At 41.5% G+C, this 25,968-nt stretch overlaps 1 protein-coding gene across 1 annotated transcript in view; it reads right to left on the reverse strand.

Annotated features, from left to right (window-relative positions):
- The window catches only part of LOC147725571 (T-cell surface glycoprotein CD8 alpha chain-like), a 110,066-nt gene extending 84,539 nt beyond the window's left edge, over positions 1–25,527 (reverse strand). Inside the window, exons 1-2 of the mRNA XM_086964547.1 lie at positions 25,457–25,527; positions 9,881–10,237 (exon numbers count right to left, since the gene is read on the reverse strand). Coding sequence (XP_086820673.1) covers positions 9,881–10,237; positions 25,457–25,502 — 403 coding nt within the window. The 5' untranslated portion in view covers positions 25,503–25,527. The remainder of the gene's footprint in view (positions 1–9,880; positions 10,238–25,456) is intronic.
- Positions 25,528–25,968: the final 441 nt, after the last annotated feature.

A 25,968-nucleotide genomic window follows, 5' to 3' on the forward strand; every position in this document is an offset into this window, starting at 1 on the left:
CGGGCAGCCATGCGCTCTACAAATCAAATTTCATTTCATTTCATTTCTACAGAAACGGCGACTCAAGCATTTTGTGCCAGGATCTGGACATCCTCTTTGTTAGTCTTTGCGGATGTAGGAAAGTCGGGGTTACAACATTAAAAGGGATCAGAACATGGCCCGACCAACTAAGATTGAGGACTGGCTTCACCTTAACTATCAGCGTATTATCCAAGTTCAGGTCAAGCGTGCGACCAGCGTTGTGAGTGGACACCTTCATTAGTTGCTTGACATTAAAGCCTTCCATAGAGCTAGGGGATTACTGAGCTGGTTCATTATTAAAGTAATCCATGTGCAGGTTAAAGCCGGCTAATACCGTGATATTGGCGCTGAGAGGGTAGAGTTTCAGCCAGGAGCTGCAAGGAGGCAGGTGCTAAATCAGGACGACGATAAATAAGCGCGCCTGATACTGCAAAGGTAAGGGATAGAATAATGGTGAACGACATGCCCTCAATGGGATTAATATTAGCTATTTTTAAAACAGAGCAGGAGTAAGCTGTATGGTGTAAAATAGCCACACTGCCTCGTTTTTGTCAGTTCTGTCGAAGTGTTTGACCAAAAAATCCTGTGGAATGACCGGAGTAATATCGACGTCAGAACCGTCCTTTAACCAAGTTTCAGTAAGGAATAGTAGATCCCATGTGTTATTGATTAATAGATTGAAAATAGCAACAGCATTTCAGTTAAGGAGCAACAACTGAAAAGGCCTGCCGTAAAGTTAGTCTCCAGGGGGGGGAAGAGGTAGGATCACCTGCTCCGCCCTGAGGCGGCAGTCCGTAGCCCTGGTTTTGTCAGGGGCTACAAAGTTTAGGGGCTTCAATTGAGAAGCCGCACCCAGGGCAATTGAGACCCACTCCTGGGTTACCGTTGGTAAACTCATCTGCATGATCACAGGATGAGGCGCGTAGAGCAGGCAGTTTAGCCTTAGTTTTACTACTATGGGGTGCATCATGGCAGGGATTACCAGTAGCATAGCTGGCGCTGGACGCGATCCGGACGCGAACGGGCACAGACAATGGCACATCTGTGGCAATGCAAGCTGGATATAGCAGCAGGCTACTAAAAGACTGGAGCACAGCCAAAACAAAATGGAGGCTCGACGTCAGAATTTAAAAGTAGTAAAACTAAAATGTCAAATGTGCTTCACAAATGTAAATTCAAGTATTTATCCCCCCAACAGTACAAATGTAAAGGTACTCCTGATGGGGGGAGGTCAGTCAGGAGGAATGCACTGCCGTGCTGCAGTCCCTGCCCCTCACAAGCCCATACCTAAAGGAGGAATTAGAAAGAAAACAAACTGCATTCACTGGAGGAGTTCCATGTTAAGGTATCTCTGAAGTTGATGAGGGAAAGGGAAGGGGTCGGCACCATGGCGCAAGGGTGCCTGCATTGGTGCTGGGCAGCATGCAGTGCAGCAATGCAATGAGGGAGCAGGAATGCTCCCTATCTTGGTAAATATGACACATTACTGCTCTCTTCATTTGACGCAGCACAGCTGGCTGTCTAGCTGCCTTGCGCTGCATCACATATTGATAAATCTGGGCCACAGTCTTTGCATTTTTCATGAGCAGAACCAATATATACAAAAAAGGTAAATGGTCAATTTATGCAGTGAACTCACAGTGCGCGAAAATGCATGCGGATGGTGCAGTGTAGTGAACAGAGAAAAAGGGAAAAACAATAAGAATGTAATAATTTTACAGCACACGCAGATCATTTCAGGATTCAACAGTTCGTAATTATTCCATTGCACAGCGTTCAATTAATGAAAGTCATATTTTCAGCTGAAGTAATGTTGACAGTGTTTTGGCCTTCCATGATTAAACAGGTCATCATCAGGACAAGAAAAATTATTGAGCACGAGAAGAAATAAAATGCTGAGAGGTGAGTTTCTAGGAAATTAAATGAATCTTGAGGAAGCCTAATCAGGATGAGATGAAGGTGTGAGAATCAATGGCGTCCCGAATATCCAGGGAAAACAGACACCAACACAATTGGAATTATCTGGGCGAGACCTAAAAAGCATAGGGAGGGAGAGTTTCTGCCTCTACAAAGTCCGGCATAGCGACGCAAAGTCTTGCCAGGGTACTTACTTTTTAGCACAAACGGTTTTTGGCGCTGGAAAGGTTCCCTTTTCTCAATGCAAATTGAACTTGATGCGGCTTGGCACCACTTTGTATCAAGGGGGCGTTATTTGTGTGTAACTTGGGTGGATCAGCACAGACAGCCATTGTTTGTGATGCAAAACCCAATCTACTAAGATAACCAGAGTTGGCTTTGCATCAATCTATAATACCTCCTTGAAGCAGGTGCAACCAAGGAGAAATCTTGATATTTCCAAAAATGTGACTCATTGCATGTGTGCTGCAGAGTACGCACACATAGAATGTGTGGAATGTTTCAGAATGTGTCTGGTCATATGATTTTGTACTGAAAGGGTCTGCTTCCGGTACAAATTCCATGGCTGACATCACACCCACACTTCTACACCCTGATGCATAGTTTGTGTGTGGCACTCGGCAGCCTTTAAGAGCTCCATGGCAGGTGATGTCATCAGGCCATTTTCAATAAACATGGCTCTGTGCTACTGTGATGGCTGCACTGCCTTAAAAAAGAAATTCTACTCCAAAGAGCTCTTGTCTGTCGAGGGAGCCACAAACAAGGGTCATTTAGACCAGCAAGGTAATGCTAACTACCAATCAGAGTCTCTGAAGCGAGTTGCATCGTAGGAGGAGAGCATTGTTGGGGTTGAAGAGCTAATAGTAGCTACACCAGACTGTTGTGCTTCATTAAATCATTTTGCTTGCATTGTTGTTAAGCTTGGTGCATTTGGAGATAAACCAAGGGCGAAATAATGTACACTTTTAGGTACTGATGAATGCTGTCGTAGGGCACAGAAATGAAAGTTTTTGTAGTAAAGCTCTTCAGCAAAGTATTTTGAACCTTACAGAATGGAATTTCCAGACGGCTAGGATTCAACTGGCTCACAGATTCCCATTAAAACCGTCCTCAGTACATTTTTCAATTGCTCTCCCCTGTGCAATCCTGATATTCTTATGAAACTTTAATCTTCACCAGTTTTATTTCAACCGAGCACCTCCCTCCAGGTCAGGCCAGTATAAGTGGCATACATTTGTATCTCCCTCTGGTGTTTGTACAGTGGCTGTTGCCAGACGATGGAGGCTTCTTCAGTCTATCCACACTCTCAAAGCAACAGGTTCACAAGTCTTTTCTGAAGAGCCTTCAAGGTTTAAAGTAATCAGGAATACTCAGATTACTTATTTATTTCATATGTCCAAGTGGTGTCTGGAAAAGCAAAGGTCTGAACTGATGTTGAGAAAGGGTGGGGGTATGGGCTGATGAGCCAGTCACAGCAATCTCTATACAGTGGGTGATCACATGCATATCAAATCTTTCCACAGGGAGACAGAGGCACAAATACTTGGAGGATGGCACAAATGCTCTTGTCTGGATGTTGTTAGCATCAGTGCAGGTAGCGGGGAGGGATGCACAGACTGGCAGCCCCTGAGTTTGCCATGATGCTCCTATCAATGAGTTTCCCTCACAAGAGCAAATCCTCCTCCTTGTCCATCCCATATTCCCATACCACACTATTGGGTGACTTTGAGCTCACAGACAATACAAGCTTAAAAAAACAAGAGACACTCTCTTGAACCTCATCAATACACTCAATGAGGTACAGCATGTTACACAACCAACACACGCCACGATCACATCCTCTAACCTTGTCTTCCCAAATCACCAACAATACAGGACGAACCACCCATACGCCTGGACTGTACGACCACTTTACCATCCCGATCTCTATGCTTAGCAAGCTACCAACAACCAAGGTCAACACAAAAGAGAAGACCAAGCCTTCAGATCCTTCAAAGACTTCTCCATAGACAACCATATGCCTGAACTCATTTCTCATTCTATCAATTCCTTGTCCGATGCCAACTACCTGGTAAACAACTTCAACAATTTTGTTGTACAGTTGTGTGAACATCTACACCCCAATGAAAACATCCAAGTACAAGTCAGAACCCTGGTATTTGCTGATTATAAATGATCCATCCACAGACAGGAAAGAAAATGGAACCAAAACAGGATCTCTTGATAGTAAAGACCCTAAACTCAACATGCAGACAGTTCATAATATCAGCCAGCACCATCAGTAAAGCCACCAACAGAAGCAGAACGTGGTTCAAGACAATCAAGCACTGCATTAACTCCCTACCGGACCCACATATTCCTCACTCCACAGAAAAGTGCAATGCCATCAACCTCTTCTTCAGTGAATAAATACAGAAAGTTCCAACAGCACACGCCTGTTTCAATTCTTACAACTGCTACTTCCAGTAGCATCCTGCAATTGTCAAACTTCAAAGCCCTATATCTCCTAGATCTCGCTGACATACACAACTCCCTCAAAGCCACTTTTTATAATGATGATGTCTTACCATTGTCCTTAATCAAAGCTCTCTCTGGGGATGCACTCTTATCACTGCTTACCATTGTCAATATCCCTCACTCAAGGTGTCATCCCAGAAGCTCTCAAGCAGGCCAGATCTTCTCACTCTACACTAGACCCTGATGAAATCACCAACTATCAGTCTTTACACAGTACCTATGCATGACATGTACCTTTATAGCTTTGAAACATAACTTACACAGAGTGCCAAGTTACTTAGCGGCAATACAATGCCCTACTGAATGGCTTTTCAGATGCCACACTGGCACCCTTCATTCTGCATGCCTTAGTACGTCTCACCCAGGGCCTGAAGAAATATGATCACATCACCCTAATCCTGATGGAAGACCACTGACTCCCTTTGCCGGTCCGCACCATCTTCAAAACTAGCAGCATCATCTAGAAAGCTATAACAACCAGCACCCTTGCTTATCTTGCAAACAAGCTCACTATCTCTGGTGTATCGCAGGACACTCACATCCAGGGCATCCCCTGACTACACACTAAGATGTTTAAAAAAAGGAAAAAAGGAATGCAGGTCTTTTCAATCTATACACCCAGGATCTGGAACAACATTCACGTATCCATCAGGACCACCCAAAAACTGCTCCAATCTAGTAAAGAGTTGAAGACTTACCTTTATAAAGAACACAACCTAGTCCACAACTCAGCTTCCTATCCTCTTACTTGCTAAATGTATGCTTGTCTTTGACCATGTACAGTGCTCCGCTGCCGTTTGGCTAGGTTTGCGCTGAAGAAATTCCATATACATACATACAATGCAGCTGGGCGGGCAGACCACAATGGGATGGAGTAGCACTTGTGTTAGTGGGCCTGGGGTGGTGCATGGAAACAAACATCTCAAGTGAGTTGGGCCTTGGCAAATTATGTAAAAAGGTATACAAAAAAATATGAGAATAGACCTGTGCGGTAAATGACCAAACACCTATCAACAATAGGTATTTTTGTTTATATCATCACTTGTAATGGGCTTAACACTTTTAGTAAGCTTCTGGTGTTAAGTAAGATCTATCCTAGATCAATGCAGATGTGATGTACCTGCAAGAGCCCTATCTTACTGGGTAGAATAATTGTTTGCTTCAGTCACTAGGCTTCAGTTTAGGCACAAATGCTATCCAGGACCACTGAAATCTGAGGTGCTTCTCTCCTTGTGAAAGCCACATAATGGAATATAACCAAGAGCTTGGAGAGATTTAGAGTTGGGGGATTATACAACTAGAAACTAAAAGTAGGCATTGTCCTGCTGGCTGCCGTGTACTCAGCCCAAACGCGAATGATTCATCATTGTTTTACCTGAGTACCCCAATGAGATGGCTGTATACTCTGAGGACATTTTAATGTCTTAATACATCCTATTCAAGGCTGAAAGGCACTCATTGATCTTACAGTGCACTTCAGAGTGATTGACAGTTGGAGATTTATAAATCTCCAGAGTCAGAGATATAGGGGCAGATTTATGATGCCCTTGCGCCGCAATTGCGTCACTTTATTTGACGCAACTGCGGCGCAAACAATGCGCCATATTTACAACGTGACGCATCTAGGATATGCGTCACGTTGTGAAGCCCTGCGCCATAAGGAGGCGTTCCTGCGCAAAGGGGGGAGGGGCGTTCCTGCGCAGGAACGCCTCCTGAAAGTGGCTGAGTGAAATCTATGAGATTTCACTCAGTCACTTTCAGGCCAATGCTGCGTCAAAACCCTGCGCCTGCTTGAAGCAGGCGTAGGTCTTGATGCAGCATTGTGTAGATGGGGCACCCCCGAGCCTTGCTGGAGCTGCGTCGCGCTTGCGACGCAACTCCAGCAATGCGCCACATTTCCGGCACAGATGCGTCACGCATCTGTGCCCTTTTTGCACCATGGTGCGCCGCATTCTAAATGCGGCGCACCATGGGTGGCGGAGCTGTGGCGCACTGTGGCGCACGTTAACTGCCGCATCCCTGGGGATGCGCCAGTTAACATAAATCTGCCCCCAAGTTTCTATTTCTGTCCTCAAGGACCTTACTGGGATGGACATGATCTTAGCACCTCCAAGACTGTTAATAAGAACTAGAGTTAAAATGTATTCTATACTCCTACAAGATACTTCAAAGTTAGCCACTCCATTCCATAGGGCTCAGCCTCAGACTAAAAGTGCTGACAAGTGCAGACAAAAGGTTACTTTCTTCATTTCAAGGCTTCTAGATTTTTCATATGACGACCGTATCATTTTAAATAAGTGTACGAATCATAAAAACTTGTCCTCACGCCCAACAAATAATATGCGTTCCAAGCCATATTTATATCCATGTTTAATATTAGTAGTTTAAATATACAACATGTTTCAGCAGGCTTAATTTCACAGACTAAAATCACATGATTGAGTTCCCTACAGTGCAGAGAGGGCAGATTATTTCTCGAACCTCAATGCTCTTTCCACTCCCACAATTTGGTGGAACCTAACTAAAAGAAAGAGTCTAGGCAATTCAGGATCAATAATTTCTCTTAAGTACCTTTGCACAAGTTGTTGAGTCATAGTATCCATTATCATATGTAAAGATAGGGCCAAATTTATAATCTTGCAGACAGCCCGTTTCTCTGCCAGGGCGACGGAATAAATTGCTCAGACAGATTTAAAAAATGACCGCCAAGTAGGCAGTCATTTCTCAAAGCCTTGCAAGAAACCACCGCCACGACAGGTCCTGTCATTGCTTTTTGCAGTTTGGTACACAAAATCACAGAAGTACCTGCCTGAACAATTTATTAATGCTCGCTTCTTGGTTTGTGAGACGCCGGAATGTTGCAGGACGCTCGTTGAACCAGACCTGTGTAGATATCTTCTGGACTCGGTCTGCGAGAGTTGAAAACTTCTCCACGGACCTTTTTAAGGCCGCGCCGGGACAACATCTCTTTCTCTACTGTTTGGTTTCGTCGGACCTGCTCGACGTGGGAGAGAATAAATATATATATATATATATATATATATATATATATATATATATATATATATAAATATATATATATATATATATATAAAACTTGTTTTCCTCTCAACACAACACCGGAGAGCTACTAAAGCGAATGCTGGAAACCGGTTGAAGCGTCGTTTTAGGGAGTCGGTCACCATTTGGCTCTATGAGAATATCGCTTTCCATAGGAATCTGATGTTGATTTACCTCCATGTTGGATTTGCTATCCACTTAGATGAATGTGTCCCAGTGTGATCTGTACCTCTCAGCCCTGATGAAGGTGTAGCCCCCTGGGGGGCTTTACACCGAAACGCGCGTCACCGTGATCATTCGGGGATATATGTGCTGATCCTTTTTCCATCTCCCCGATGATTTATATCCATCTATAACATCCTGATCAGCCTGTGGCTGTCCTGTAGTTTAGATTGATTGTTTGTATGTGAATATGGCATGTTTGCTGGTTTGGAAGTTTATGTATGAGATTGATATGTGGGACTTTTGAAGGAATACAATGTGTTTGATTTGTGTATCTATATATATAAAAAAATGATTAAATGTGTTTGATATTTGTATAATCTGAAAACATTTATTATGTAATAAAATGTTCATATTTTTGTAATTCTTTGTTTCATGCCTGTTCCATGGGGCTTCGTTGCTAATATTAAATGACCTCCTATTTAGGCATTAATTAAATTGTTCTGGCAGGTACTTCTGTGATTTTGTGTACTGTTATTTCCCCCACCACCTGTCTTTATCTCTTCAGGGGGACCCCCTTCTATTTGGTTTTTGCAGTTTGGTGCAAGGCTTTGTCAATACAAAGGAACCCTGCACCAAGATGTTGTTTTTATTATCCATAAATGGGATTTTCTTTTTTAAAATACAAAAAAATACTCTCCTCACCATGGGAGTCTTCTCCTGTGACAAGGGGAGAATTTAGCAGTTTTCAATACCCATTATAGCCAGAGATTTCCTGTTGGTGACGGGCAGTGAAAATGGACCTCTAATTCAGCCCATTTAGATCAGGTGATCGGAATTAGGGGTTGGCCTCTGACGGCCCAAACTCCACAGGGCCGTCGGAGGTGTCTACTCACAGCGTAGACAGAGTAGTCTCTGCTGTGATTAAACCAAAGGTTCACCTGCATCTAAATTCAGCAGTCAGACCATTATGTTGACAGTAAGCATACTCCGTCACCGCTGCAATGGAGTATGATTACCACCAATATATAAATTGGTTGTTATTGTTTTGAAAAACATTGCCTGTTTTACTTTCTTCTGTCATATCCTATTTGAGAATTGTTTACAAATGGAGATTTTCCTATTTTTCATTTCTAGAAAATCTTGGGGCATATTATCAAGGGATTTATCTCCGCTTTTTTGGCTTTAAAAGCCAAGAAAGCGGAGATAAAATTATCTCCTTATCAGCAACAGGGTACTAACACGCAAATTCGCATGTTAGCACCCTTTTTCTCTACACTTCCCCTTGCATCTCTAATGAGATGCAAAGGCGGCGTTCCAGAGAAAAATAATAGGAGAAATGTTGTTAAGCGACATTTCTCCTATTATCAAGGATTATATCTATCATTTACTTCCCAAAAGGGGTATAGGGGCCCATTTCCCTTGCTTGTATTAGGCACATGGCAACCTTGTTTCACCACTGGGACAGTTACAGTAATCAATTAAACTTAATTCACCTACAGAAATAATCAGGGCTCTCCACTGTCTTTTCTCTCTACACTATGGCCCTCATTCTGAGTCACGTGCAAAATACAATATTGGGAACAAATGGCGCATATGCCTGATTTTGGATCTCGAGTTGCGTGCCTAGGATATTTCCCAACACATTCTTACTTCCAGGAGAAACCAGGAGGATTTTGCGTCAGGAAAATAGGATGGTAATAGGGAAAATGCTTGGATTTCAGGTTCAGTGAAAATGTATCCGCACCCTAATCTCCATTCCAACTCAGAAAATCTCAGAATCTGGCAATACCATAACCCAAACTAAAAATCACAAAGCAAGAATTCCGTTGGTCTCAGCTTTCCCAAATGCCGTCTACATGCATTGCATGCACAAATATTCTTTACGTGTATTCCATGCACAACCGCTGTTTATCACATTAAAGTTAACCTTATTGGCTTTGCGCCTGCTGGGAAAAAGTAGCAAAAAAAGGTTGCTTTCAGATATAAAATAGTGTCTCATTACTTTTAATGGAAGTACTTCCTAGAAGGTGGAATGATACTCCCGGCAGACAATAGCATGAAGTGAGAGAGCATTTTGTAACAAATGGTTGTGTAGACAGATACGCTTTCAATCCAGACCTACAAAGAAGAGCAAATTGAGCGAGGAGCCGGAGAGGCACATGTCGACACAAGTACACACACTGGCCCATGGAAGCCTTACCTTGTGGGTAGTACAGCGGGACCCAGGTGCTAAAGTACAGTACCATGTTTTTGCTAATGAGGCAGTAGTAATCTCCCTGGTCCTCCTCACCAAAGTTTTTGATTTCGAGGGTGAAGCTCGAAAAATCCTTGTTAACCTTGAACTTGTCCTCGCCAAAGCCATCGGCCCATTTGGGTTTGACATGGAAATGCAGAAAGAACTGGGGTGCTTTCATGGTTGCCAGTTGACGGAACCAGTAGACCCCGTGATCCACCAACTCCTTATTTGATGGGACGCACTGGAGTCTGAGGGAAGCGGCGCTTCCCCTCGTAGGGGGGGACGAGATCAACTTCAGCTCAAGCTTCTCCTGGGTAGAGTCTGCAGAAGAAACAAACACAAGGTGCATTATCATTCATGCTCAGGGAAGAATAGACTTCAGCCAAAACAGCACACTTTTTAAACCCTCAAGAGGTAACCACGCACATGACAACACAATATAAACAGTTTATATTAAATAAAGGAAATGCAATCTTTAAATATACACCCAGAAACATTACTACTTTCTAAATTTGAGGGCGTTCACAAGCAGAAAGGATAGCTCCAATGGTTAATGCCCCTGCGGCTGCACTAACATGTCTTTTTATGTAGCTCCTCATGCAATATCTCCCCTACTTCTAAGTCTCATAATAACAAATATTCCTATTAGCCAGTATAAATATGCTTAATTTAGCAACCACGAAAGAATGGTAGGTTGAGTCAGCCCTACCAGGATCCTAACCTATAATGAGCAGGTTACGCACAAATATGGACCGCACACACTCAACTCACTGTTCTTAATATCTGATTTGTAAAACCTTGCCACTTCCAACTGCTTTTGTACTCTGTTGATCAGATGTTTGACTCAGCCTTTTATCCGTCTGAGGTTGAAAAGTACCATTGAGTTGGGAACTTTAGCGTATGATGATACAGCACCTAGATATCCCCAGTAGGAACGGAACACTACACAAATTCAAGTGCATGACGATAGTGCTCTCCCTGGAATGCTGAGAGTGGGAGTGAGTTATGAGTAAGTATCAAGGACCCCCTGAGGAACTAAATGCTATAAGTCCTAGGTCAGGGATTAAACAGCAATTGAAACAAAACAACCTAGGCACTTAAATGTAACACTTGTCAAACCTAATATTGCACAGAAGGAGAGGTTACAAAAAGTATATACTCAATACTTATTGAATTCTTCATGAAAAACAAATATCACATATTGTCAGTCACAAGTTAAAATTTATCATAATTCATATTAAAAACATAAAAAGCAAATGACAACAATAAAAAGTGGCAAAAGGAATAAAGAAAAAATATAGAACAGGAATAACAACATTAAAATCCTCATATACTAGTGAAAAAATACATACACAATGTCTAAACAATCGGACCCACGGAGCAGGTACATGGGGTTCGGGAGGGTCCCGAACCCCATGTACCTGCTCCCCACGTAATGCATATTTGCACAATTGTTTTCCAAATTAGCCCTTTCTGTGAATTATTAATTATCGGTCTAATAAAATCCGTGGGTCCGATGGTCCTCTAAAGTGTACAAGGAAATGAAAGCCCGTAACAGGGGCGCATAATACAATTTGTAAACTTGTCAAAATTGAGAGGCTATAAATAGGTTTTAGATTAATTGTTTAGACATTGTGTATGTATTTTTTCACTAGTATATGAGGATTTTAATATTGTTATCCCTGTTCTATATTTTTTCTTTATTGTATAGGATATACGTGGCTGCTCCAGATGAAGGCGCTGGTCGCCGAAACGCGCCTCGAGATTTATTCCTTTTGCCACTTTTTATTGTTGTGTCATTTTCTTTTTATGTTTTAATATGAATTATGATAAATTTTAACTTGTGACTGACAATATGTGATATTTGTTTTTTCATGAAGAATTCAATAAATATTGAGTATATACTTTTTGTAACGTCTCCTTCTGTGCAATATTAGGTTTGACAAGTGTTACATTTAAGTGCCTAGGTTGTTTTGTTTCAATTGCTGAGAGTGGGAGTGAGAACCAATCAGCTCTCTGGGAAAGCAGTCGACACCTACAACTGGCGGGCATCCCCCAGCTTCAGCTCTTTCGGCAGAAATCTGGCTTCGGAGAGGGGCTGGATATGGTGGTAGAGGCAGATCTGGCACATACAAGCGTTAATAAACCCAGAGCCTGCAGATAAGCCAGCTCATCGACTTCAACCCTTCATCTGCTGCTCAGGAGTGGGATGAGGACCAACACCCTGCATAATAATGCAGACACTGTGATCAATAATGCTGTAGGTTGACATAGTTGTTTTTTATGGGGTATCCAATAAACAGTTACCAAAGTATAGAGGGAGGTAGAGGCTAGGTTTATCCTCCTGACAGTTACGTAGTTAGACAAAATCGTGTATATCGTAGAAAACCTGTCCTTAGGGAATTAGATAGGATACAGCAAGAATTTGTTGTAATCCCTTGTCTAGAAAAAGTATTTTTTTCTTGACAAGGAATTACAACAAATTATTGCTGTATCCTATCTAATTCCCTAAGGGCAAGTGTCCAATAAACAGTCAAAAATGTCAAAATAGAAAAGTTCTGTCAGATGTAGAGTGCTTGTCAAATGCCCCACATTTGTGAAGGCTAAGAGGATTTTTAAATTTTCAATGTGTATTTTACAAAAGATATCCAAAATACTGAATGGAGGGAGCTGGTAGAGGGGGAGGCGGGAAATGGATGTTTCGAATTTATGCTCTCCAAAGTTATGGAGTACAGCATGAAAAGTGGATTTAATGATGTAATAAACAAATAGTTAAACTGTAACAGAAGTTGTGGTACACAGACTAATCGGAATATGATTGTAAATGACTGCTGTTTATTTACTGAAAACAATAATAAAAAAAACTTAAGGATTTGTGGGGCCCTGAGCCAAACATATTTTGGGGGCCCCTATTCGGAACAGCTTGGAATGTATGATCCAATATCAGCTCTTTCTTGCCTTCTTTGGCCGGGTCACTGGCAGTGCACAGGCACATTAGTGCAAATTCTAAATGTCTTTACATTTAATATTCAGGGATAGTGCTGTTTGTTTTCCATATTTTTTAATTTTTTTTTGCAAATTTTTTATTAGCGACACAGGAAACAAAAAATAAACAGACAAATCAAAGCAAGCAGCATGAGGAAAGAGACAATACATAGAAAAAGGAATAATTTCATCATATACCGAATTGACATTAAATGATTTGACATGTTCTGATTGTATCCAGGCAAATTAAATACAATGTCGTTGCTGGTAAACATCAAGAAAAGAAAAAAAAAACTGTTAACAAAATGAAAGAATAATTTTCACATAGAATAGGAGAGACCCCCAGATCTTATCAAATTTGGCTAGAGATTTAGTGCCCCTGAGCCTGGCCAACGCTAGTTCCATACTATGAATTTCATTAAGTAGTGCCCACCATTCCATAATATGTGGGGAGTTAGGGGAGATCCAAGCGCATGCAATTATAAGTTTGGCACATGACACCGAAATGGTGACTAGAGATCTTTGTGAAGTACTCCTGCCATTACTATCTAACAAAACTAAAGCAGGATCTAAAGAAAATAAGACCCCTGGCTTCAATGACATTACGTTCTCAAATGATGCCCAATATTCTGATATCTTGGGACAAGTGTATAGCATATGCACAAGATCTGCTGCAGCTAACGCACATTTAGGACATTTAGTTCGTTCACTATAAATACTGTTAGAAGCCCACTTAGATATTCTTTCTGGAGTGTGGTAAAGCATACAAGTTGTTTTAAATTGCAGCAATCTTAAACTTGACGAAGAAACCACATTGTTAATATTGCGTAGAGATGAATTAATCAAAGCCGGAGTAATATTAACATCCTACTCCACTTCTCTGCAAGAGTACTGCAGTCTGTATTCTTATAAGTATTGAAACACTTATAGCAGGCACTGATTAATGACTTGTGTTTCTGCGAATACAAGCAATCTTATATACTAGAATCAGTAATATTCTTTAATTTCATCTTACGAATAAAGAAGTCATATATCTGCAAGTACTTAAATCTAGTAGAGTCTGGGGTATTATAGAGTGTCCTAAGTGTTTCAAAGCTCATGAAGCCTTGTGCGCTATACAGATACCCCAGACTTTTAATTCCATGCGTCAACCATGTATTAATTAATCCATCACTAAATATACCCGGTAGACCAGGATTTCCCCATAAAGTCAATTTGGGATGGAAAAAGGTCACCTTACAAAAAGCCTGAATATTACGCCAGATTTTAACTAAGTCTCTAGCTATCTTAAAACGCACCCTTTTGTAGTAATTGGGATCATTAATCCTCCACAAAAACATATTCACATCAGACTTAAACATACAAGTAAGATAATAAGGTCGATTATCTACATCTTCAGAATTGATGAAATGTCGTAAGCGTCCCACAAATGTTGCCCAAAAATATAGCTTAAAATCTGGAAAGTTCAGCCCTCCTGAGTCGGAGGCCCCTTTTAAAAGAGTGATTGATCTACGAACTTCATGATACTCCCAAATAAAACTACTAAAGACCCCATCCAATTTTTTAAAGAAAGAATTACATAATACCAAGGGGATAGAGCGGAAAAGATAAAGAAATTTAGGTAAAATTATCATACGAATCAAATTAATTCTACCAATAATATATATATATTATTTTTTTTGAAAACCTTTATTACAAGAAAGTAATACAAATACAGACCTACAACCACAGGGGCTGGTCAGCAACAGTAAATATCAAAATCAAAAATAGTACACAGCTCATCAGCCGACAACCCGTGGGTCCGGCAGCGATATTATATGCCAATGCGATGATCTTGTGATGGTAAGAGGATAAATGAAAGGTTTCACATTTTACATTTAAAAAAAAAAAAAGGAACAAACATACAAACATAAATCCGAGGTAATGACTATAGTATATGTGCCTGTCTCAGATAGCAGGGGGAGTGACCCAGCTAAAGAAGCTGATGTGAGAAAGGATGAAGAGTCTCGAGGAAGGAGGTGGGGTCGAGAGTAAGCAAGCAAGCCATATACAATAGGATATGAATGTGTGGAATGCACGGTCACTGGGACAGAGGAATATCAGTGGTTTCTACGAAAGGGGGCGTTCAGATCTCTCCACGGTACGAATTCCATTGACCCCATATCCTCCCCCATCCTCCACCACGGGCGATGTATACAGTTTTTTCTCTGAACATGCACCAGCCCATGTTTTCCTTCCATGTTGAAACCAGAGGTGCCCTTTGAGACCCTCACAGCTGGGCTATGTCCCTTTTCGCTATCATGTTGCCGAGGGTGGCCCATTGAGTCTGCGCAACGCTGTAACCATTCAGCTCCCAAACGGTCAACAGGCACCTTCTGGCCTCAGGCAATAATAAAACACCCGTCACCTCTTCCATAACAGCATGCACACGTCTCCAGTATACCACAACATCCGGACATTCCCATAAAATATGGAGAAAAGTAGCAAGCATACCGCAGCCGCGTCTACACAACCCATCCATAGAGTAACCCATACTCATCAGGCGTGGACCCGTGACATATACGCTGTGTAAAATCTTCAATTGCACCAGCCGGAGACGCGCCGGAATCGCGACTTCCTTAGGGAATGATATCGCGGCCTGCCAATCTTCATCATCCAACTCCAGCCCATCACCGGTCCAGGCCCCACGAAGCTATACAAGAAGATCCGTGCGGTCATTGATAAGCTTTCTATAGATGAGAGAGATGGTACTATCAGGCTACCAATAATATTTAAAGGGAGTTTGTGCCACTTTTTTAACAGAGTTATAGTGTTTTTGACTAACTCATCATAATTTATTTTAATTAAGTCCTTAATATTTGCAGATAGCTTAACCCCTAGATATGTTGCTGTTTGGCAGAGTCCAACGAGGCCCCCTGGTTTATAATTCGCAATTATTTGTGTCTTGTTTAGATTTAATTTGTAGCCAGAGACGTCCCCGAATCTACTAGCTTCTACTGTAATGCCCTGCATCGCCTTAACAATATCAGTTGAGAAAATGGCGATATCGTCAGCATATGCTGTGAACTTCAGTAAATGAGGACCAAATTTAAAAGGCGCAATGGCAGGTTGTAATTGTAGTGCATGCAGAAATAGTTCTATTGATAATGCAAATAAAAGAGGTGAAAGAGGGCACCCCTAGCGAGTTCCTCGGGCTATGGTAAAAGAGGTGGAAAGTAAACCAGCATAACTGATTTTGGCCTCAGGGTTATCATATAATGACTGTATCCAATTCAAAAAGTTTTCCTTAAAACCCAGGACAATCATAACTCGCCACCAGTAATCCCACCCCACTCGGTCAAAAGCTTTTTCAGCATTAAGCATGATCATACCGAGTGGGGTGGATTCCTTTTCTGCATTGTCAAAAGCTGTCACAGCCATATTAATATGTGCTGTGGTATCCCTACCTATTACGAACTCGTGTTGATTTGGGCTAACTATTTTTGGTATAATAGATGCTAAGCGGTTAGCTATCACTTTTGCAAATATTTTAGCATCCGCATTAATTAGCGAGATGGGGCGGTAAGAACCGCACTCATCAGGTGATTTCCCCTTCTTCAAAAAAAATACCAGTTTAATCTTATTCTAAGACCTCGGGTCTTCCTTGCTTTCTCCAACGAATTTAATGACCTGATAAAGGAGAAGTGTAAGCTCATCAGCACATAACTTATATATTTCTAATGGAATCGCATCTTCTCCCGATGCTTTCCCAGATGGCAAGAGGGAGATTGCCTCCTTAATTTCAGATATACTAATAGGATCAGATAATTGTTCCATCTCCGGAAGGTCAGGCTTTACTAGAAGATTATCCAGATAATTCTGGATAGCCGCTACTGTAGGATAATTTTCTGGGGTATATCATTTTTTGTAAAATGTAGCAAAGGGGCATATTATCAAGGACAGGCGATACATTATTGCCGCTTTTATCGGCAGAAAAGCCCGAAGTGAACACATCTAACATGGGCTTCGATTGGAATTCATAGAGCATATTATCACGGCCATTTTCGCTGCTTTATCAGCAGTTTTCTGCCAATAAAAGCGGCGATAATGTATCGCCTGTTCTTGATAATATGCCCCAAAGTGTTCTAAAATTTTAGTTGGTCGGTCAATTATAGTATTATTAGGGCCCCTTACATTTTTAATCAAAGTATTAGCTCGATCATCAACTATTTTATAAGCTAATAGTTTTCCAACTTTATCTCCGCTCTCGTACTGTGTCACTTGGAATTTATGTAATTTTATACTACTCTTGTCCCAGAAGGTCGTTTTTAGGGCAGACTTCAGCCGTCCTAATTGTAATTCCAATTCTATTGCATTTGTGGCCTGTCGACTCAAAGCCTCTGCCAGTAGTAATTCAACCGAGAGTATATTATTAACCAGGACTTTGTTTTTTTTACGGAGTTCAGAGTTTTGGTGATACAGAAATTGTTGGGTAAAGCCCCGAATACTGGCTTTGCAAGAGTCCCATACCATAAGGCATGTCGTAGAATTAAGATTGAGCTTGATAAAATCTACAATATGTAACTTAAGTTGTGAAATAAATAATGTGTTGGTGAATAAATGCCTGGGAAAAGAGAAAATACGGGGTGTTATATGGTTCTTTTCAGTGTTAAAAGTTAATAATATGGGATTATGATCGGAGTTAATTCTAGGGCAGAGTTCGATAATACTAATGCTCAATACCCTGTCAGATGCCCAGACCATATCAATACGTGAACAGAGCCTATGAGGGGCAGAGTAATATGTGTAGCCAGGCATAGTGGGGAAAATGGATCTCCAAGCATCTTTAATATTGTGAATACGGCTACACCCTAGCTCTAGAATGGCTGCCCTGGTTCTCCTCATTCGATAAAGGGTGTTTCTCCTCGTAGTGTCAATCTTGTAGTCCATTGTGCAATTGAAATCACCCATTATAATTAATTCGCCTACCCACTGCAACAGTTCTACATTCAACTCATCAAAAATATAAGCATCATCAAAATTAGATCCATAAACAACATAAAAAACATATTTACTTTTTTCAATCAATAATTGAACAATGGCCCACCTCCCTTTCTTATCGCATTTGCTCTTTCCAACTTGAACCTTAAAACGTTTATCTTCTAGAATGGCAACCCCCCTTATTGATGCATTAAATGTCGAGCAAATTATTACCTCATACCTCAAGAGAGCCAAAATGTTTCTATATGCATAGGCAACATGTGTCTCGGATAAAAAAACAAAGTTGGGCATATACATAGCTATTTCTTCCCAAACCAAACGTCTTTTCTTCTTACTATTCAAACCAGCAACGTTCCAGGCTAGACATTTTATTCGAGGCATTTGAGATAAAAAAAAGATTGCATGTATCCTGTCAATCCTATCAATCTGTAATATTATAATACCTAGTGCTTTTCTCTCCAGCTGCTCTGGTTTTTAATTTTCCTGTGAAGCTTTTTTCAGACAAACCCCCCTCCACCTACCCTCCCCACCCTTCATCCCCAGCCCTCCTGCCCCCTCCCTCCTCCGACGAGAGGGCACCCCCCCAAATACATCTTTCTGCCGTTTTAGTGGCAGCTACCCCAAGAAGAAGCCTGTGGCTTCACCTACTACTTGCCAAACCAGGAAAAGAAACAAAGTTTTACTCCAAATAATATCTCTCTCAGTTACGAGAATGAGGCTAAGAAATCCTCAGCTTCCCTTACATCTGTAAAAAAATGAATGTGGCCTCCCTTAATAACTTTTAACCTAGCCGGTTCCTGCAGATATGCTTGTCCCCCTAGGGCCTTAAATGGATCAATTAACTTGCGTAATTGCCATCTTCTGTCCATTGTGACCTTACTAAGGTCCGACTTAACGAAAAAGGAAAGTTCTCCTACCGTGACTGGTAGATTTGGCCTTGCTTTTAAGGAAACAGCCTGCCTTAGCAGATGGATCCCGAAGTGGATTAAGAAAGGGCGTGGGAATTTATTTTGTTTATTTCTCTGGGTTATTGGTAACCTATGGACTCTCTGTAACTGAGAGTGCCTATCCCAATCTGAAAGATCTGTGAAGGCCTTCTGCAATAACCCTACCATAAATGCTCTCGGGTCCCCCCCCCCCTCAACCCCTTCGGGAATACCAAAAAGCCTAAGATTGGACCGCCTTTGGCGGTTTTCAAGATCCTCAACTTTTAACTGCAGTGCTAAAAGCTTGTCATCATGTTGGCTAACCACAGTGCTCATTCCTGCCGCTCCTTCCTCTATCCTAACCACACGCTGTTGTAGATCCCCAATTTCCTGGGTCATCCCGCCCACCTTTACATCGATGGCCCTGCGGAAAGAATCCAATCTAGTGCGTTTCCGCAAGGCATTGAAAACTTATCTCTTCCCCCTTTAGGCTTTCGTTTCTGTTGTATTTGGGTGGTGGTCCTGTGTTTGGTTTCAGCGCTGGGACGCTCAAGGGCAGCCATGCGCTTTACAAATCTCTTTTCATTTCATTTCATTTCATATCCTGTAGGGAGTTCTGCAATTTGGTATTGTCCTCCCTTAATTTTAAGAAATGTTCCTGCGCCTCCTTCCGATTGCTAGCCAAAATCTGTAAAAAAGTATCAAAGGGCGAGTTCGTATTTCCCATATCTTCCTCCACAATTCCGCTGATGCTAGTGTTGCTAGTATTGTTAATATTGTCCACTCCTTCCAATAGGGTTAGCGGGCTAGTACCAGCAGAAGAGGTGATATCTTCTACGTCCTCCAACACCGTTGGGCTATTAGGGAGAATTTTCTTAGTAGTTGGTTCCAGTAGGATGGCAGCATTTTCTCGGGCATCAGAGGCTCTTGAAATGTTAGCCAAGTGGTTAGATATTGCAGTCTTTTGCAATGCTGTGGTAACCAAATCCGATACGGGCTGCTTTAAAGTATCCTTTACTATAGAAACATCCTCGGTAGGTGTTGCAGAGACTGGAGCAATCTCTTGTTCAGGTGAGCTTACCCCAGAAAGCCGAAGTGTCATGCTCTTTACCAACCCTTTGGCTTGAATCCACTTCCTAAGGGGGCTTTTTTTCAACAAGAAGCGGTTTCTTTACTGCCGGCAATTGGATCGGTACTGATGAATTCTGTAGACCCAGTAATTTCCCTGGCAGTGCACAGGCACATTCGTGCAAATTCTGAATGTGTTTACATTTAATATTCAGGGATAGTGCTGTTTGTTTTCCATATTTTAACACAGCAGCAGGTCACTAATATTACTGCAGATAATCTCTGTGGCATCCTCTCATTTTTCGTATCTGGGGTCCTGTCAAAGAAACCTTTGTTGTGGATGTTGCATGAAACACAAACACACTCTGCCTGAAAAAATGTATGTAATAGACTATCACAAGTCATCCACATTAAATATAAATTAAAGCAAAACCATAGTTAAAACAATGTATTTAAAAAAAAGGATGGGCCCTGGGCCAGAGCCAACTTTGCCTATACCTTAAAACGTCTCTGATTCTTAAGGATTTCTTTTTATTAAATTGGAGGACTGATTCACAGATGTTTTGCTGTTGTAGGTGTGCATTACTGTTGTGGTTCCGCTGGCTTTATACTAAATTCCAGGAGTAACATAGGAGTAATCTAGTTGAACTCCTGCTTTTTCTCCTGGAATTCAGTATTTATTCAGTGGTGCTACAGAATTAGGTGACACCTATTCACAACCACGTCTTTGTTAATAGGATCCTGGGAGTTTAAAGGCGATTCAGCACAAGAGTGTGCAGCGCGGTGCAAGGGTGCCTGGAATGTACGCAGGATTGTTTTGTGTAGAAAGGGACACCTTCCTGCACAAAAACAATCCCACGAGGCGTTTTCCTCTTTCTACATGTGATGCAAAATGCAACACACATCGAAAGAGGAAAAAACGGGGAGAAATGAAGATATTTCTCCTCCTTACGCCTCCCCTAGGGATGCATCGCATTTTTACACATTCCCAAGTCCACCAGTAATGGTAAATCTGGGAATGCGTCAAAATCCATTGATGTTGCGTGGGAACACCCACTCTCCGCCCATGGAATGCCTCCCTGGGGCTGAGTAACGCAACGCAGTGATTTGCGCTGCATTGCACTACTCTAGATTTATCCAGCCACGCAGAGTCACGCAAGTGGGTCTTGTATGGTTTGATAAATCTTACTTATGAGTTGCATCACTCTTGTGCCCTGTTGCGAGTCGCAAGGGCGATGCAACTCATCGGTAAATATGGCACTCAATTTCTCCATGTTTTACGATACCCCAACGAGAACAACCTTTACAACGCAGTCAATACATCGCAGCCATTACATTGCATGTCACTACAACGCATGACACTACAATGCATGTCACCACATCGCAGGCATTACATTGCATGTCATTACAACGCATTCCATTGCAACGCATAGTACCCCTACACTATCCAACACTTACCCTACTGTTGCACCCCCTGGAGTTAGAATAGTAATTTTTACCCCTACACTATCCAACACTTACCATACTGTTGCACCCCCTGGAGTTAGAATAGTAATTTTTAACCCCCACATTATCCTACACTTACTCTACTGTTGCACCCCCTGGAGTTAGAATAGTAATTTTTACCCCTACACTATCCAGCACTTACCTTAAATGCAATGTAATGGTATGCGTTGTAATGGTATACATTGTAATGGTATGCTATGTAAAGGTATAATGCAATGTAATGGAATGCATTGTAAATGTAGTTTTAAAAAATGTGTTGTAATGGCATGCAATGTAAATGTATTTGTTGTAAAGGATGTTGCGATGCAAAAACTGCGTTGTAAAGGCATGCGTTGTAAATATAGCGTTGTAACGTCATACATTTGCCCCAACACGTGGCACATAGAGGAGCATAACAGGAGAACCAGCAGTGATACTAGGAGAGGAGCACACATTTATGATCACACACATTGCCTCATAGACCAGCAGACATTCTAAATCGACACCTTTTTCCAGCCCAAATGTTACAAATACATTAATGGAGAAAAACGTGTTCACAGGTTACAAATGGCTCCTACGCACATCTCGTTGTGGCAGTTTTCAGAGATTGGACTATGGACTGCAAGTGGGCAAAACAAACAAAACTTTACTGATTAACTAAAAACATCAACTCAAAGGAATCTCAAATAGCGCAGGCCAATAAATTGGAGGCAAGAGGTCAGTGTCCAGGCGCAAATGGAGGCAACCAGAATGGAATCCATGGAGGTTTACTACATGTCCAAAGTGTTATATTCCAGCAACTGGAAAAAGTATAGACCATTTGTGATTGCTTATTTTTTTTCCATCATGCACAGTAACATTCTCTCTCATACGCCTGTAAAGACAGCAACACAACAACCAGACACTAGCAGATACTGAATAACTAGCTGGCACCGACACAGAGAGGACTGAGTTTGTTGTGCCAGCGATTGTGCTTTAGCAAAAAGTCATAATTGTTTTATTCAGAGCCTTATATGATGATTTTTGCAAAGTTATTACAAAAATCCGTAGTTTGTCATCGAAATTGTATATTTCTGTGGTTATGGTAAATTATCCGACAACGGAAAATCTGCAAATTTTCTTCAAGTGCACCTTTTTTTCTCCTCTAAATTGTAAATTTTATTCCATGTAGTGCAACACCATCTCCTGCATTCCCTGAAAGAAAGGAGTGAAAGGAAATTTTCTAGACTCAATTTGCTCCTTTTAATTCAGCAGAAGTGTATTATGAAGCGCAAGTGCGCAAACTGGGTGCAAAATGCTATATAGAACACTTATTAATGCTGATAAAATTACAACTATGTGGGTGTTCACCACATTTCCAATGCCCCCCTCATGCACTTCTCCTGGAAACACCAATAGTCCCAACTCTAACTCTAACCCTACATTTAAGACAGAAGAACCGCAACCTACTTGTGCATATTCTGTGCAGCGGAGTAATGCAAAATGATGGGGTCCCCCGCAGAATGTAATGAGGAGCTCCTGAATCTTCCATATCTCACAGATATTCATTGGCCCTGGGCTGAATGGAGGCCCCATGAAATGTTAGGGCCCCCCTCCGCCACCACAGCGACTAGACTCCGGTGTTATGCTCTTGATTCTGGGATCATCTAATCCCATTGGTGGCTAAAGATATGCACCGTTCTGGAAGCTGATTGGTATTTGTGCCTAAGATGGCAGTTTTTGCGTCTAGCTGAAAACCTTGGGGGCGCAAGATTTTTAGGGTCCCCCTTCACCTCCCCAGGGGCGGGAGGGGCCTGTGTTATGTCCTTGATTACGTGGCCATCTATCCCACCTGCGTGGCAAATATGCACAGATGGTGGAAACTGGTTGTGACAAAGAAAGAAAGCAGGGATGAAAAAGAACATGAAAGAGTGAGATAAATGCGCAGGGAGTGTCTGGTGGTGGATACAAGAGGCATCGGGTGGATTCAAGACAACGGAGCTTTGGGGTTTGACGCCCTCGACGTCGATAGCGCCGGTCGCGGGCTTCTGAGCAAACCTTTGACCATGGCTCTTATCCGGTCACAAACTAAGCACTGTGCTGCAATGTCTTAACTGATTAGGTTAAAAGGTAAATAACACAGAATTGTTAAATTGTCGTAGAAGATCATTTTAACTTTTGACCTCTCATCGCACAGATATCTGTAGTAATTAATACAATGTCCAATCGATTTGCAAGTAAAACCTTTGCTATCTTTGTCATAAAAGAACTTAACTTACACCTTTATTACAGTGAACTACATGACACTTTCAGGGTGATGTACTGCCACATGAAATTAACACTGAAAGACACATCTCACCACATACTCACATTTTAGGAGTATTTCTGTACTCACTTGGAATAGATTAAATCTATGGTCTTAGTGGGACGCCACAAAAAATAGAGGCATGTACAGGACACAGCAGTAACAGTTGTCATAGTTATAGAAATAAATATTTTGGGGCCATATTATCAAGAACGGCGTTCAAATTATCGCTGCATAATGTTATCGCCGTTCTTGATAATATGGCCCTTGGTTCTTTTATGCTTTTGTTACACATAATCCATTGTCATATAAAGGGGAGTAGGCAATATGGAAGATATTTAATAGTTGCTGTGAAATATAGCTTTTATCCTCTTAATGTCAGTACCAACAGTCCCTGTACCATTGTCAATTGTATAATTAACATTCTATTCATGACAGGTAAACACAATCTGTATATTTCACATCAAATTGTCTTCTTAACAAAGCAAAGGGTGTCTTTTCCAAAATTCTACATTCTTAACTACATAATTAAGTATATTTTTCATCTTTTACGATTATAGCAACTAGAATATAGTTGTACATTTAAAACTGGTCCTTAAATTAAACAACAATGTGTAAGATTCTGTATAAGCACACTATGCTGGTAATTATAAGTAAGTAAATGGTGTTCTACTCTCCGTGCATAGGTGTACTTGGAGCGGCTGCAAAAACACTCATTCATTACATATGAACAGGGTGAAGAGACGACTCATACAAAGTATATTACGCCTACTCCAAGACGAGTTTTAACAAGCTGCATAGGGCCTTATTCTTTGAATTATTGATATTACAATGTTATAATCCACATCATGGTTCCATCGGAACAACAGTCCAGGAACAATCACAAGTCTACACTAAACGGACTTGCGGAACGTAGCAGGCACTTAAATACGTAATTTACTTTCATACACGTAAAGGCGTTTTGTATCCTGCTTATTACACCACCGTCCTGTTCACACTTTTTGTGTAAACTTACTCTCTGTTTTCGCATTTGGGCTACTTGGGAATCTTTATCTCAAAAACATCACTTCTTTAGCTCTCGGTGCATTAGTACTAATAAACTTTCTTAGACCTGATATGATCTTTGACAATCTCATATGCTTAATAGATAACATGACTTTGATTGATAAATGGTGACATCTGTTTTTACAACCTTGAAAAAGTCCAGTGGATGAAACACGTGTTGTCTATTTGGGAGCTGCCATCACACATTCATATTTTTCTTATAACTTCCAACAGCGAAACAGCATACCACATGTTTTCAATAAACATATCTTTTTTTTTTAAACACCCATTTCAAGCTTAAAGCTCTCCAATATAACAGGTAATATACAAAATACACAAAGGGTAACATATTTTCCGTGTCAGAGCAAAAGTGCCCTGGGCCCTAATGCAAGCAAGGAAATTGACCCTTCCCCTGGCTTGATAATAAAAAAATGACCAATTGGGGCAAAGTGGGACCTGGTGGCAACGAACATGCTACACTATTGATATATACGCCCCATATGTAACATGGTCCTAAACTGGTTTAACAAGGTTTTATAAAGCACTCGGGTTGGTTATTTTGTGGCTAGAACCCCTCGGTGGTAGTATAAAACAATATGTGCCATTATGATTGTGGATCTACATGCGTGTGTGTCTGTTATGTATGTATGTGTTCATGCGTGTGTTCCTGTTATGTATGTATGTGTACATGCGCGTGTGCTTGTATTCTCTCCAACTGTTTTTACGCACACATGCCCCCACCACCCCACTCCAGAGCTCCACACTTACTCGCGGCCAGGCTCAGGAGCAGGGCTCCCAGGAGCAGTCTTCCCATGTCTGCAGAGATGGCTTCTCGTGCCTTACCACAGGAGGTGCAGCGAGAGATGAGAGGGCTGCAGGCACGCGGCCTCAGCCCCCCGAGGCTTGGAGGGAGGATGTGACGTCAGCAGAGCCTTCAGGGGGACCAGGGCTACAAGATCAAAGGCGGTGCTCAAGAAGCGGCAACAAACATTTTACTTATAACTGGCAATAAAATGGCTTTATTTTTGTAGGAACTTCTATTAATGCGTTCTTTTGGAAACTACATAGTCATTCAAACAGCTGGACCTTGACATTTATTGGCAGACATCAACCTCATTAATCCTATTCATTTTGATAGCGCTTAAGAATATGGTAAGCAGCATCTATTACGCCAGATAGGAGAACTGAGGTGCCTACACACGGTTTTATCAAGCGAGGAAGCTGGGACCAAAACTCTGGCCCTCTAGCACCAAACAGAAGAAATGTAATCACAAGAATAT

The sequence above is a fragment of the Lissotriton vulgaris genome, chromosome 3_2 (assembly GCF_964263255.1).
Source record: "Lissotriton vulgaris chromosome 3_2, aLisVul1.2, whole genome shotgun sequence".
NCBI lineage: Eukaryota > Metazoa > Chordata > Amphibia > Caudata > Salamandridae > Lissotriton > Lissotriton vulgaris.